The following is a 16,270-nucleotide window of genomic DNA, read 5'->3' on the forward strand; positions in this document are numbered from 1 at the left end:
TCCATAGTTCTTTACTGAAAACCTCTGCCCTTGTTTAAAACTGCCATTTCCCTCTCGGGTTCTCCCACCCCAACCTTATTCAAATTTGGGTCGTTGTTTTAAATCACCACTTTCCCCCTCTTAATGTCACTCCCTTCTCAGCCGCTGCTGTTTCACAACCTGCCTTCGTTTTTGCTCCCCTGACTCCATGCAAATCCAATAGCGGCTGCACAATGACATCCTTACGTTTTTATTATATTGAGAGATAAAAAGAAATATAACGCTCTTAGTACTTATTGACACTCCACATTTCCTCTGCTATATTTTTTTGGATTATTTGTCCTGTGTCATTCATATTTGCTCCAATTGTTATTATTACCGTATATGTTTGTCTTATTTCATTGGGTTTTTTTAATCATTTCGTATGCATATATATTTCATTACAAGTGTGAGATTCAATAAAATGAGAGAGAGAGGGGGAGAGAGAGAGAGAGAGAGAGAGAGAGAGCGCATAAGTATTGGTCATTGACATTCATTCCAAGTATCTGGAGGGTCAAAGATGAATGCTCTTCCATTAAAAAATATATGTTTCTATATCTGTGTCAAAATTAGAAACAGCTAGCTTAACAACCAGAAGATCTGGGAGCCACAGCTGGCAGACACCATGCAAGAAAGAAAGCTAATGTTTGTGGTTCAAGTGGTGGTGCACTTTAATTTCTCACTTAGAAATGAAATGGTCTCTCAGGGTAGTACTTGGGCCAGAAATATTTTATTTTTAACCAACTGTTTATCTCTTCCTGAAAGTAAGGGTCCAGTCCTTCCGTGTGTGTGTGTGTGTGTGTGTGTGTGTGTGTACATGTGTGTGCGTTTGTGTGTAACTCCACAAGTAATATCCAAAGATAGCCCCACACAGAGTACATGCATGGAAAACAATAGCCGTGACAAACCTAGGCCTATTAATTTCAATGGTTCTATTCTGAATAAAATATAGTTGGATATGTGTGGAAAGGGACAGACATAAGGCTCAGTGGAGTTCTCCTGCGTTCTTAAGAACATAACAATACAGTGGAACCTCTATTTGAGACCATAATCCATTCCAGAGGTCCGTCTGGAGGTCGAAATGGGTTGCTGGGAGAGGTGCTGTTGTGCACATGCGTGAACGGTGGCAAACCCACCGGTTACTTCTAGGTTTGCCGTGGTCATGACTTGGAACAACCGTAAGAAGAGGCGGTGGTAAGTAGAGGTTCGACTGTAGTTGTTTAGTGCAAGACACATGCTTTAGTTAAAATGGGTAGTTTTTAGTTGCATCCTTGCTTGTATCTTGCTATATACATAAAAAGGTAAGGTCGTCATCACACAGCTCCCACTGGAGGATTGGCAGTGCCACATCACAGTCCTGGATTCTCATGGAGGAAATTTCAAGAGGCAAAGAAAAGCGGGATTAGCATGGGGTGGGGAAACTCTAGGCAGAGGCAGATTGAGGGGAATGTGATCCTTTCGATCACACTGGGCACAAAGCCTTGGGTGTGCCACCAGGGGTGCTACAACCATAATATGTAATGAAAGGAAAGGGCGCTAAATTTTGGCAATGCACAGGGTGCCGCTGAAATTTGGGACCCCAAGGTCTGCTACTACTCTAGGGGGTTAATGTGAGGGGTGGGCAGGTGGTTAGTGAGTGGAGTCAGCAAGGGCACAGTCATGTGCATGTCTGTTCCAAAAGCAAACTTTTTTATTCCTATTTTCATTGGGTTGTAGTCACCTAAATTCTACAGAATTTGGAACTGGGATTATTAGTAAACCTAAATTCATCCTCTGGGTGAGGTTACAGGGAACCAGGCAGAGGGTCTTCTCGGTAGTGGCGCCCATCCTGTGGAATGCCCTTCCATCACAATGTAAAGGAGATAAAGAACTATCTGACTTTTATAAGACATCTGAAGGCAACCTTGTTTAGGGAAGTTTTTAATGTTTGATATTTTATCATATTTTTAATATTCTGTTGGGAGCTGCCCAGAGTGGCTGGGGAAACCAAGCCAGATGGGTGGGGGTATAAATAAATTATTATTATTATTATTATTATTATTATTATTATTATTATTATTATGTTTTAGATGCTGTGGCCCTCATGAGCAGGTGGGGTGTGTTAGACTGCTTTTTATGTATACACATGTTTTTAGCTTTTATTTGTTTTAGTTTTATATTAGTTTAAACTTTTGCATTATATTGTAAATGGCTTTAAGTTTACTGGTCATTTTAAAAGGTGACTAATAAGTGCAATAAATAATAGCAGTCATGTACGTCAACTTCCATGGATCTACTCTGAGTAGGACTAACGTGGAATGTAACCCATTGTCATTTCTGTTGGAATAACACACATTTATTATTACTGTTCTCTATTTGTTTTGTTTTTGATTACCAGCTTTCTGTATACTGCGATCCTTGAGTGCCCTCGCCATAGCTGAGAAATCGGTTCAGAAAAATCGCCTCCCATCAGCAAATCAGAGTGACTCCAAATCAACTTCCACCAACTGCCCCCTTAAATGGCTTTAATTGGCATATGTGGTTGATTCCCCTGTTGCATCACTCTGGATTTACACCCAACCTGAGTGAAATATCCTCAGAGTCGAGAGTGGATTTCATGCTCTTTATTCAGCTCATAGTGGTGAGGAGGGATGAAAGTTCCCCCAGAATGCCTGCTTTATATACATTGTTTACACAATGGGCCCCAAGTGATTGGCTAATTCCGGGATTCACCTGTAGGCGAATCTGGTTGCGGATTCACTTCCACCTGGAGCTGGATTGGGTGGCTCCTGTGGACCAATCAGACTGCTGCATTCTGGACCATATTGTTCTAGGACCAATCAGACTGCTGCATTCTGAATCCTATTGTTCTAGGACCAATCAGACTGCTGCATTCTGGACCCTATCGTTCTAGGACCAATCAGACTGCTGCATTCTGGACCCTATTGTTCTAGAGCCAATCAGGCTGCTGCATTCTGAATCCTATTGTTCTAGGACCAATCAGACTGCTGCCTTTTGGATCCTATTCAACTCAGTACATAACACTGAGAATCAAATCCACTGGAGTCAAGATGCGTGGCCAAATTTTACATTGACATGCACACACTGTCAACGACTCCAGCATGGACCTCAATCCCAATGCACCAACATATTCCTGCCTTTTGCAACAAGCATGGGCACATGCTGGAATGATTCCAGCATGTGCCAAGAGAGACGGCCATGTGGCCATTACAATGTGGCCACAGATCCAGTCTGAATATTCTCAAGGCTTAGGTGTGCATACTACCTGCCATGAATCAGCCCTCTGATTCATTTAAAAGTATCTCCATCTCTCACACACAGCAGGAGAACCCATCAGTGACTCCTGTTAAATATGGAGGAGAAGACTTCAAAGTTCTGGCACAGGGACGCCTCTCTTTTAGCCCATCTGCAAATTACAAAGCACGGCGCTTAATTGAGATTGACACCCAGCTGAGAACGAACAATGGCAGCCCAGTCCGGAATTTGAGGGAGGTTTTTCTGTCTCGGTACAACAGCATCAGGAAGCGCTGAGGAGCCTCAATAGAGTTGGCCAAAGACCAACAGGTGTCTAGAGCAATGTGGGTCCAGGTGGGAGATAAGGGGTTGCTGAACCCTGGTCTAAACTGCACTATTGACCAGCAATCCACCCACACTTTGAGAAGGTCCCTCCAACTCGTGATTTGGGGGGGGGGGTGTATTCAGTTCAGTTCACAATTCAAGGCAAACTCTACCCGATTTGAACCAGACCACAGCCACTCATCAAAATTTGCACTTTTCCAGCCAGGTAACATGTATTTTTTTAAACACACGCACACACACACACGAGCAAAACCTGCCTTAAAATGCATATATTTGGTGTGCTTTTTTAAAAATGGTGTATGAGGAACCAGCTTTGCCCAAAAAAATGTTTGTATTAGGTAAGGTTACAAAGAAAAACGAGGATATTGACACTAACACGAATTCTCACGGGGACTGAGAATTTTGTTTTGTTTTGCTTTAAAATGTAAATTGATGGGCAAAAGGTGGAGAGCGGAAGGGAAGACTGGACCGAACCGAGAAATTGAAATTTGACTAAAGCACCCATCCCTAACCACATCCATTCAGAAGAGAGATAAAGAGCATCATCTCTCAATGACCAGCTCACCTGCTGTGCCCGCCTGAATGACAAAAGGCAAAGTGAGAAAAGTTATCCCAGGAAGACGCAGCATCCTCATTGCAGCCAGACGGGTCCTGGCAGTCAGGAGACTCCCCGAGGGATGTGATGCGCTGGAAACCCCAGGCAGGGGGAAGGATCCAGCAAGCGGTGTCCTCAGGTCTGTCTTCTGCGCCCTTCTTCTTCTTCTTCCTCCTGCTGCTGTGGAGAAAGTCCCCGGGCATCAATCCCCCGACCGGAGGAAGCTCCTTCTACACCAGCCACGGCTGTCAAGAGAAGCCGGGGAAGAAGAGATCTCCAGCGCCAGCTCTTCTGTACCGGCTGCTGTTAAATATTCATCGCAAGGAGACCAAGGCTGAGCGCTTAACTCTTTGTCTCCTGACAAGAAGCAAGGCTAAAAATGAGGGGCAACAGGAGGGTTAACCCTCACTTGAAAAATAATGTATATTTGCCAGCCCTGATATCTGACATCAGGGGTGGGAAGGAAGCGATGCCAATGTGATCAAAAGGATCTTACGGACAAGAAAGGCTTGCTATATCCAACAGCAGTCCCTATTTATTTATTTTTAGTTTTTATTTATGCTTTTCATGTTTATACATCTCATTAATTTTACAATCGTTCCAGCGTTTGAAAACTTGACTTCCTCCCCCCTCTTTCTGCGGTCGGTTCCATAAATTTATTTTTTAATATCTTCTGCAGATCCAAATTCAGTTAATTTGCTCATTTATTTATCTACTTTAAATATATACTCTTATAAAACTGCAGGAGGTTACAATAATCCTACCAATGTTTTTATTGGCTTGAAATTTATCTGTAAATATTAAATAATCCATTTCCATTCGTTTATATAAAAAGTTTGTTATCTTGATTTCTTATCTTTCTGGTAAGCAGTCCCTATTTAAGGTCCTGCGATCTGGTTAATTACAGACCCGGTTTGGACTTAGGGAATTTTTTATTTTTAAAAATTGCTGGATGCCTTTTTAAAAAAGAGGATGTCTTAACTATCCTTCTGTTGCATTAAGCAAACTGATTGCAAAACTTGTGACCAGTCCAGAGTGGTGATTTTTTTTTTTGGGGGGGGGGTATTCTGCTATATCTCACTGATGCCAGTGCATGACCAATAGAGTGATCATTTTTGCTTTATTCTTCGTTCTACGACGCTCCCCCAATGTTGCTGTGTCACTACTGTCTAGATGAGCACTCTTGCTGGGGGTGGGGGGAAGAGGACAAAAAAAATCGGATTTGGGGTATAAAAAGTTACAGGATTTCAGCAAGATGTTACAAGACATGCATGCAATAGACACAAAGCAGTGTGTCCATCCCAAAAAAACACACTGGCAAACAAATAATGAAAGCCGTATCATCATGTATAATGGCCCCAGTACCTTCATGAGCTCAAATCAGCATAATTGCACAATAAGGAGAATGTCTCAAGGGGAGCTTAGGATGATGATGATGATGATGATGATGATGATGATGATGATAGTAATAGTAATAATAATAATAATAATAATTTATACCCCACCCATCTGGCTGGGTTTCCCCAGCCACTCTGGGTGGCTTCCAACAAAACATTAAAATACAGTGGTACCTCGGGTTACATACGCTTCAGGTTACATACGCTTCAGGTTATATACACTTCAGGTTACAGACTCCACTAACCCAGAAATATTACCTCGGGTTAAAAACTTTGCTTCAGGATGAGAACAGAAATCGTGCAGTGGCAGCACAGCACTGGCGGGAGGCCCCATTAGCTAAAGTGGTGCTTCAGGTTAAAAACAGTTTCAGGTTAAGAACAGCCTCCAGAACGAATTAAGTTCTTAACTCGAGGTACCACTGTACAATAATTCATTAGATAGAAAAGGTTCCCTAAACATGGCTGCCTTCAGATGTCTTCTAAAAATCGGATAGTTGTTAATTTCCTTGACATCTGATGGGAGGGCGTTCAACAGGGCGGGTGCCACTACCGAGAAGGCCCTCTGCCTGGTTCCCTGTAACTTGGCTTCTCACAGTGAGGGAACCACCAGAAGGCCCTTGGAGCTGGACCTCAGTGTCCGGGCAGAACGATGGGGGTGGAGATGCTCCTTCAGGTATACAGTTTGCATCTAAGATACAGAACATGTCCCTTGCTCCTTACTGCAGATAAGCAAACAGGTGTTTGCCTTCTATTCAATAGTACATTTTTACTTACTTATTTCTGTACTGGCATTACTGTTTTAGTCATTCTATATAAGCCATGCCTTACTGAAGCCTTCCTTTTAGGAATTCTAGGTGCCAAAATCCCAAGGCAGCAGAATTGACTATTTATGTATGTATGTGACCACGGCTGCACAGATATTATTGGTCCAGAGATGGAAATAAGATAAAGTCCCTCCCCGAGAAGAATGGCAGATCAAGTTGATGGATTATGCCAAAATGGCAAAAAATGACCGGAAGAATCAGAAATCAGGAAGACCAAAATTTTAATAAGGAATGGGGAAAATTTATAACTTACTTTAAAAACCATTCTAAACAGTTAAAATCATTAGTACAATTGGAATAACGCTTGCAGTTTAATGGTGGATTTTGGACACAATGGAGAGGTAAAAGATTTGGATTATCATAAAAGATGCAGGAGGAAATGATTGCTAATAGGACCCACTAAGGGGAGGAAGGGAATCCAGGAGATTCTTTGAAATCTTGTTTTTAAGATGTATGTTGGATATATGATTGTAAAACTTTAATTTGAGAAACTATATATATATATGCATGCCATACCTTAAATTACTGTACTTTTCCGTGTAGAAGACTATGTTTTTTTCTGTAAAAATCATGCTAAAAAGTTGGGGGCGTCATATACATGGGTAGTGCATAGAGTGGATGCTTGATTGGTTGCTGCCAAAGCTGTCAGCGGCTATTGTGCATGCTATTGGTTGCTGTGTTGATGGGTGGTGTTGATTGGGCGACGCTCCAGCAGTAGCAGCTTCTGCCAGCGATGGGACAGGCAGAAGGTGGATTTATGGACGTGTGTGGGTGAGCGATTTTCTGCAATCTCCCCCTAAACAACTCTGGGCAATCCTCCGCCAAAAAAAGCTGAACAACTCTGTGCCATCTCCCCCCCAAAATAAGAGTCCCCCAAAATAGGGGCCGTCCTATACATGAGGTTGTCTTATAGATGGGAAAATGTATTGAATTAAATGAAGCATGGACAAATTCAATAAAAATTATGTTTAAAAAAAAGAAAGAAAGCTTAATTTAAAAACAATAGTTTCCTTAGGTTAGAGGGCGAAATGTGTGTCTGTGTGCATCCAATTTCTCTCTTTATCCCACCCTCTTTTCCTCCATTCTACCCCACTCTCCAGTGCCACAAAATTAAACCAAGGGACATAGCTTGCCCAGCCGCATAACAAACCCTTTCTGACCTACCGTACAGGGTTGTCGTCTTATCCCAACAAATGGGAGTTCTGGGGAAGATGGCGCCGGGTCAAGTCTCAACTGAGTCTCTGCTGTGTGAGTAGGAGCGCTAATGATCAAATTACCCTGATAAAAAGGCTCACCCTTTGAAAATATCTGCCAACTTTTATCAGTAAAGGACTCCGGGAGCTGTCAGGTGGACTTTTAAACCTCCCCTCCCTTTTAAAGCTACTTAAATCAACTTTGAACCACCTCCCTTGAAAAGCCCATAAAGCTGTGGGTTGGATAAAATAGCCCCATTTATTTCTGAGTACGAAGATAGTACTTACAAGACAATGTTGCAAAGAACTGGGGTCCTGCAACAAAATACTGCGGCTCCTGTTCAGAGCGCCAGCCAGCTCAGTGGCGTAGCGTAGGGGGTGCGGGGGGGGGCGCCGCACTGGGCGCAACATCTGGGGATAAGGGTTAGGGGGCGCAAATCCACGGGTTAGGGGGCGCAAATCCACGGGTTAGGGGGCGCAAATCCACGGGTTAGGGGGCGCAAATCCACAGGTTAGGGGGCGCAAATTACTTGCCTTGCCCCGGGTGCTGACAACCCACGCTACGCCACTGAGCCAGCTATACCATTTCCCAGCATATTCCGTTCCTCCCACGGCAGCAGAGGTTAATAGATGGAATGACGATGCAGGGCTGCCAGAGGCAAGATGTGAAAACATGGCGTTGGGGAGATTTGAACCCAGGACTTGGCTGCACTCTTGTGAGCACCTGCTTAAAACTGTTATGTTTGGGCATGTAGATGTTGAGGTGTTTTAATCTTTTTCTTTTTACTGTTAATTTTAATTACAGTGCTACCTCAGGTTACATACACTTCAGGTTACAGACTCCGCTAACCCAGAAATAGTGCTTCAGGTTAAGAACTTTGCTTCAGGATGAGAACAGAAATAGTGCTCCGACAGCGCGGTGACAGCGGGAGGCCTCATTAGCTAAAGTGGTTAAGAACAGTTTCAGGTTAAGAATGGACCTCCGGAACGAATTAAGTACCATATTTTTTGCTCTCTAAGACTCACTTTTTCCCTCCTAAAAAGTAAGGGGAAATGTGTGTGCGTCTTATGGAGCGAATGCAGGCTGCGCAGCTATCCCAGAAGCCAGAACAGCAAGAGGGATTGCTGCTTTCACTGCACAGCGATCCCTCTTGCTGTTCTGGCTTCTGAGATTCAGAATATTTTTTTCCTTGTTTTCCTCCTCCTAAAACAAGGTGCGTCTTGTGGTCTGGTGCGTCTTATAGAGCGAAAAATACCTTAACCCGGGGTACCACTGTATCTGTTTTTGACTGTTGTTAACTGTTTTTATTGATAGTTTTAGCATTTCTTGTAAACTGCTTGGAGGTTTTCTGACAATCAAGTGGTATATGCATTTTGTTAAATAAACCACAGAGGCTCTAATTTACTATTGCTTTGTTCTGCCTAGCGCACTGGCTTTTAAAACAAGTCGTTAGTTCAAAGCACTTGGAATTTTGGACAAAGAAGAGGAAGCAGAAGGGAATCCAGATCAGGAAGCATAGTGAAGGCATTTCAAGCATGGTCTCTCCTCCACCATGAGGGCTAGCTGCATGATATTTTAAAGATACAGGGGAATCAGATTCTCAGGCTATGATTGTAACTTGTAGGATGTGGAATATACACATAGCCTAATGTACAGTTGAGATACGGGTGGCGCTGTGGGTTAAACCACAAAGCCTAGGACTTGCCAATCAGAAGGTCGGCGGTTCGAATCCCCGCGACGGGGTGAGCTCCCCTTCTCGGTCCCTTCTCCTGCCAACCTAGCAGTTCGAAAGCACGTCAAAGTGCAAGTAGATAAATAGGTACCACTCTGGCGGGAAGGTAAACGGCGTTTCCGTGCGCTGCTCTGGTTCGCCAGAAGCGGCTTAGTCATGCTGGCCACACGACCCGGAAGCTGTACGCCAGCTCCCTCAACTAATAAAGCGAGATGAGCACCGCAATCCCAGAGTCAGCTACGACTCAACCTAATGGTCAGGGGTCCCTTTACCTTTACCTTTAATGTACAGTTGAACAACACCATATTGGCAAGAGCTCATTCTCTGCATTGTTATGTTTTAGGAGAAGTCACATGCCCTAAGTGTCATTTTTGAGAAATGGTAAGCAACATTAATTGGGTGCATGCAGCCGTTATTGTCATCGATCAATACATGCAACATGATTTACAATGTAATAGGAGGGCTGTGAGCTAAAAGCAAAATGGAAAAAAAAAACCCAAGAAAAATCAGATTCTACATCAGTATTCTCTTTGAAAACTCAAATATCTGCTCATTTTGCACAATTAATAATGATTTTTATTAGTTTTCAATTACAATCCAATAATGGCCTCATTATGACAATACCAATTTATAATACAATTATTAATACCAATCATTCAAATACCAGGAAAACTTATGCCAGTAAACAAGTGGTTGGGGCAACGAAGAACCCTTGGTATCCTGATCAGTCCTAGTTCTGGATTCTGAGACTTTGCCACATACTAGAAGCACTGAAAGCTTGCAATTACAGTGGTACCTTGGGTTACATACGCTTCAGGTTACATATGCTTCAGGTTACAGACTCCGCTAACCCAGAAATAGTGCTTCAGGTTAAGAACTTTGCTTCAGGATGAGAACAGAAATTGTGCTCCGGCGGCGGGGCAGCAGCAGGAGGCCCCATTAGCTAAAGTGGTGCTTCAGGTTAAGAACAGTTTCAGGTTAAGAACGGACCTCTGGAATGAATTAAGTACTTATCCTGAGGTACCACTGTATTACTATTTTAAGGAAGCTGAAAATCTCAAAACGCTGAGTTCTGCATCCACCTACCAAATTAGCTAGCTCAGCACTTGGGCGCAATTCATTGAGCCATGAAATGACAGGAGATCGATGCTACATGCTTAAGATCATAAATGGCAGAGGGCTGAAACCCGAACCACAACCTTTCAGGAGCCTCAGAGTCCCACATTGAGTCTACCTTGTGGGACCTGTACCACTCCTCTTCTTCTTTTAAGTTTTTATTTATACTTTTCAAGTTTATACATTCCATTCGTTTACAATCAATTCAACATTTCAAAGTTTGACTTCCTCCCCCCCACCCCTCTTTCGGCAGTTCCTTAAATTTACTTATTTATTTAATCTACTGCATATCCAAGCTCATTTAATTTGCTCATTTCATTATCTACCTTAAATATACACTCTAATGAAACTGCAGGTTATTACAGTAATCCTGCTCATGTCTTTATCTGTTTGCAATTTATCTGTAAATATTCAATAAACCATTTCCATTCTTTTATTAAAAAGTTTGTTATCTTGATTCCTTATTTTTCCAGTAAGTTTCGCCATTTCTACATATTCCATCACTTCTTGTATCAGTTCTTCCTTTACTGGGACTTCTGCTTCTTCCCACTTCTGGGCAAGTAGCATAAATAAATTTCTATACAATTTAGGTAGTTCTGTCTCCATAATTCCCAAAATAAATACTTCTGGGTTTGTTTGTTTTTACAAAAGTTATTTTGAACATCCTTTTCAGTGCATTGTATATCATTTCCCAGTAAGCTTTAACCTTACTACAGCAGGGAACATAGAAGCTACCAGATAAACATGCCCAAATTCGAAGACATGAGAGAGGAACCTTTTTTGGCTCTGCAGAATATATCCTCATCTCCCAGTTCCCTTCATTTCTCACTAGCGATGGAGGGCTCTGTGAATTTCTGTTCTCTCCATTTCTCATTTTCCCAGTCGTAAATTCAGTTCTCCCCATTTTGAAGAAATTGGGGGGCGGTTAAAAAATCCTCCTGAAAATTCATCAGCATTTTAGTGTGAATTTCTTCTGACACACACTTTTTCATATGCAGTTTTGACTACCATACACATTTCTAAAGCAACTTCCCCTAACAGAATATGTTTGTGCCTGTGTTATCTTCACCAATATATTCATTTTTAGGCAAGCTTTCCCCTAATATATGCATTTTGGTAAACATTGTTTGTTTGGATAACTCCATAGCTAAATTCCGATGAGTTCAAATTTTGAGGGATAGCTCTGATCCCGTTCTCATAATCTTTTCAGAAAGTGCAGATTTGATAGGTTCAGCTTCAAATGAGACCTTGATCAAATTTCCCCACCATCCATGCACCTAAAAGACACACCTTTGCAAGCTCTTATCTGTAACGCAATGTTCTTTCCCATGCTACTTTTACTAAAAGCATACGCATTTTAATGCATGATTTTCCGTAAAGTACATATGTTTGTGCGCCCCTTTTTGGTTACAGAACTGCATCGCGAAATTCAGAGACGTACACAGTTAGAAGGATAAAAGGTAAAGGGACCCCTGACCATTAGATCCAGTCGTGACCGACTCTGGGGTTGCGGCGCTCATCTTGCTTTATTGGCCGAGGGAGCCGGCGTACAGCTTCCGGGTCATGTGGCCAGCATGACTAAGCCGCTTCTGGCAAACCAGAGCAGCGCACGGAAACGCCATTTACCTTCCTGCTGGAGCAGTACCTATTTATCTACTTGCACTTTGACGTGCTTTCAAACAGCTAGGTTGGCAGGAGCAGGGACGGATCAATGGGAGCACACCCCGTCACGGGGATTCGAACCGCCAACCTTCTGATCAGCAAGTCCTAGGCTCTGTGGTTTAACCCACAGCGCCACCCGCATCCCAGAAATCCACGTTAGGATAGTTGTCCCCTTTTGTTTGCATTCGGTTCCAAATTAAAGGTAGAACCCCATGAAAATGCAAGCACAGCCAAATTCCCCTTACCAGGGGCATTTGCTAGCATAGCTGATCTTTGCAGCAGTTGGCAGGATTGCAGAGGTGGAAGAGAACAGCCCAGTACTCAGGACTCCTCCCAGCTCCATGGCCCTGCTCTGGATTCCCTGTTCTTCTGCGCTCAATGGCTGATTGTGTTGGATAGCGGTGGGGGCAGGCGATTTTTGCAGCTGCCCCAAGCTTAAGACAAAAGCCTTCTTTCCGAGGCAATTAACCCTCAGCTACCTGGCTGAACAGATGGTCGCAATCACAGCCAACTAGCCCAATGCTCAGCTTGATGTTCTGTCTCACAAACCTTTAGTCCCAATGAAGTTTCACCATGGTGGGATCAATCGTCTTATCTGGGGCCATAGCTGAGGCGCACAGAGTCTGCTTTGGCATCTAGAGTGGCTGGGAAAATGCAGACAAATGGACAGGGTCCTATTATCATCATCATCATCATTATTATTCCATGCAGAAGATCCCAAATTCAATCCGCAAAAACTGAGACTGAGGAGACATGATAGCTATCTTCCGGACTGTCACATGGAAGAAGGAACAAGCTTGTTTTCTTTTCTTTTTAAAATTTTATTTATTTGGTTTTTCAGATTGAAATTTTACAGTCACATATCCAACATACATTCAGCATCTTAAAAAGCAGAGACATCACCTTGCCTTCAAAGGTCCGTATAGTAAATGCTATGGTTTTCCCAGTAGTGATATGTGGAAGTGAGAGCTGGACCATAAAGAAGGTTGATTGCCGAAGAATTGATGCTTTTGAATTATGGTGCTGGAGGAGACTCTTGAGAGTCCCAGGGACTGCAAGAAGATCAAACGTATCCATTCTTAAGGAAATCAGCCCTGAGTGCTCACTGGAAGGACAGAGCCTGAAGCTGAGGCTCCAAGACTTTGGCCACCTCACGAGAAGAGAAGACTCCCTGGAAAAGACCCTGATGTTGGGAAAGATGGAGGGCACAGGAAGAAGGGGACGACAGAGGACGAGATGGCTGGACAGTGCTCTCGAAGCTACCAGCATGAGTTTGACTAAACTGCGGGAGGCAGTGGAAGACAGGAGTGCCTGGCGTGCTCTGGTCCATGGGGTCACGAAGAGTCAGACACGACTAAACAACAACAACATACAACATACAACATAAAAAGCAAGATTCCGAGGAATCTCTTGGACTTCCCTCCTCCCCTTTGTGGGTCCTTTTCTTAATCATTTCCTCCTGCATCTTTTATAACAATCCAAATATTTTACCTCTCCATTGTGTCCAAAATACACCATTAAACTACAAGTGACATTCCAATCCTACTAACGATTTTAACTGTTTACAATGGTCTTTAAGACAAGTTATAAAAATTTTCCCATTCCTAATAAAAATTTTGGTCTTCCTGATTTCTGATTCTTCCAGTCATTTTAAGCCATTTCGGCATAATCCAACAACTTGATTTGCCATTCTTCTCTGGTAGGGAAATTTTCCCCCCTGCTCTGAAGGGTAGGACTCAAACCAATGGCTTTAAGTTGCAAGAAAGGAGATTGAAATATACTCAGAGTCGCAACGTGATTTCATGCTTAGGAGGGCCCTGAAATCTCCTTTCAGAGCTTGCCCTTCAGATTCAAAATTCTTTTTAAACCGAGAAATCCATTTTCCCCTTCTTTAGCCTCTTAAGCAATGTTGCTTCCACGTTTGGGGATTGGTCCTGCCATGTATCTGTCATTTGAGGAGAATCACATTGATATCTTCTGACAGAATCGAGAAAGAATTGCAATTATTCCCCTCCCCATTTTATACACACAAATATGCACATATAGACACAAACATATATACGCAAATATAACCAAAAGAAATTTCAGCTCAGATTAACAACAAGAATATATCAGTCCTGATTCAAACATACACCTTCATATAGGCAGTACATCTTTCCCAACAGATATCAAAACAAGATCAATGGTTATAAGATATCCCACAGCCACAAAAGAAAGTTTGCTCCCCTGAAATTGACCGTGCTTTTCTCCCCTGTCTATTTGCTTCTGGTGGCCAAAATTTTGAATCACAACTTAGATAAGTCCAATTTTCATTTTAGTCACACACACATTAGGCGCACGCATTCTGAAAGCCAGGAATATAACTGATCAATCAATCCGAGATGTGAATTTTATTTCTGTTGGTTAAGGGTTTTCTCTCTTTTTTTCTGTTGTTCTTGGCTTTATATAGCATTTTTTTTAAAAGAGAAAATCAATGAGAGGTTTGTCATTCAAAGGATGTGGATTGCACCTTTGGAGACGGACAAATAGCAGTGATCATGGGTGTAAGCCAGGATTTTTGTTGGGGGGGGCAGAACCGACATGATTGGTCAGTTAGTTTAGTATTTCTATTGTTTTACTTCAGGCATAGGCAAACTCTGGCCCTCCAGATGTTTGGGACTACAATTCCCATCATCCCTAGCTGACAGGACCAGTGGCCAGGGATGATGGGAATTGTAGTCCCAAAAATATGGAGGGCCGGAGTTTACCTACACCTGTTTTACTTGATCTGGGAGGGCAGCTGCCCTTTCCTGCCCCCCACCTTGGCTTCCTTTCGAAATCTGCACTGGTCAAAATGAGACTTGAAGTCGTGGTGCGCTCCAGACCCAAACCAAATTCAAGGGGTCCATGCAGACATCTCCTTCTCTGCTCACAGTTAAACTGGCTGGGAAATCAGAGCATCTCTCCTTTTTAAGACAACCCTGAAAGGGGGGGGGAGAGAGAATATTTTGGCAACTTGGCAAGTCAAGACAGGCTGCTTCTAGCTCTCTTGTGCATCACAGAAATTCGGGGAGCCTGCCTGGGCTCTGCAGGGCCGGATCTTTGCAAATGAGGACATTCACTGGTTTGGCACAAAGTTTCCCATCCCTAATGTGATTGCCTTGAAAGAGGCTCCTGGCTGACGCAGCCTGAGCCGATATTAAATGCAGCGTTGGCAGCGAGGTTCGTGCATCTCCTTGAAGAGTGACTCAGGTACAAGACGGGGGAGAACGTCTGGCCCGGAGGACACAATAATCATGCCCAGAATTTATGTGTTTCACCTTCCTGCCCTCTTATGCCTGGAGCACACCCCTGCCTACAATAAAAAGAGAGTTACCTGCATGATCTCAACTCTCCTTTTTTGCTCTTGCTTATATGTGCCTGTACCTCAATGGTAGATCAGTTGTTTTGCATGCAGAACATCCCAGGTTTGATCTCCAAGCAGGGCTGGAGAAATGAAATTCCTGAGAGTTGCTGCTCTTCAGTGGAGACAATACTACGCTATATGAACCAATGGTCTGACTCAGTGCAAGGCCACTTCCCATTTCCTCAAAACTCACCAGTGGCAGACCTTGGCGTCTGAAATTTCAGTGGTGCCTTGCACAAAGCCAAAATATCTTGTCTCCTCAGCCCTGCATCTTGCCTTCCATTGTATGGCATAGTTGCGACACCTACTATAGCACCCAGTGGCATAGCGTGGGTTGCCAGTGCCCGGGGTGGTGGGAATGAGGGAAACGGATGGAGTATGCATGCACATTCAACCGCCTCATGACGTCCACAGAGATAAGAAAAGAAGAGCCATTCCGTTTTCTGGAGAGGTAGTTTCCTGGTTTGCATGGAGAAGCCATTTTCAAGAGCCCAGCAACAGAAGCACACAGCTGTATCAAGGTAGCACCAGGTGTTTCGAGCACCCGCGTCCCATGACCCGCATCATTCTACAGCCTTCTGATTGTGATTGTGGGAGTGGGGTTGTTCTTTTAACTGTTTCCTGGTGTTTTCACCTGGTGTTTTCATCCTGTGAACTGCCCCAAGATCTTGCGGTGAATGGCAGTATATAAATTGAATAAATAAAAATAACAGCATTCTGCAGCACACATTGGGTGGTGTGGGGTCAGGGTTCCTTCCCCAATACAGA

General features: G+C 43.3%; 1 protein-coding gene across 3 annotated transcripts in view; it reads right to left on the minus strand.

Moving 5' to 3' along the window:
- Positions 1-7,903, minus strand: part of LOC309521075 (carbonic anhydrase 15-like) — a 45,639-nt gene extending 37,736 nt beyond the window's left edge. The window contains exons 1-3 of one of the 3 annotated variants that reach the window (XM_082203372.1): positions 7,709-7,903; positions 7,574-7,674; positions 4,163-4,437 (exon numbers count right to left, since the gene is read on the minus strand). In XM_082203372.1, the coding sequence (XP_082059498.1) occupies positions 4,163-4,232 (70 nt within the window). In that variant the 5' untranslated portion in view covers positions 4,233-4,437; positions 7,574-7,674; positions 7,709-7,903. Of the gene's footprint in view, positions 1-4,162; positions 4,771-7,573; positions 7,675-7,708 lie in introns of those variants that run through there. The other 2 variants (XM_082203371.1, XM_082203373.1) reach the window with 2 other exon arrangements.
- Between the last annotated feature and the right edge of the window lie 8,367 nt (positions 7,904-16,270).

The sequence above is a fragment of the Podarcis vaucheri genome (assembly GCF_965113315.1).
Source record: "Podarcis vaucheri genome assembly, chromosome: 16".
Lineage (NCBI taxonomy): Eukaryota > Metazoa > Chordata > Lepidosauria > Squamata > Lacertidae > Podarcis > Podarcis vaucheri.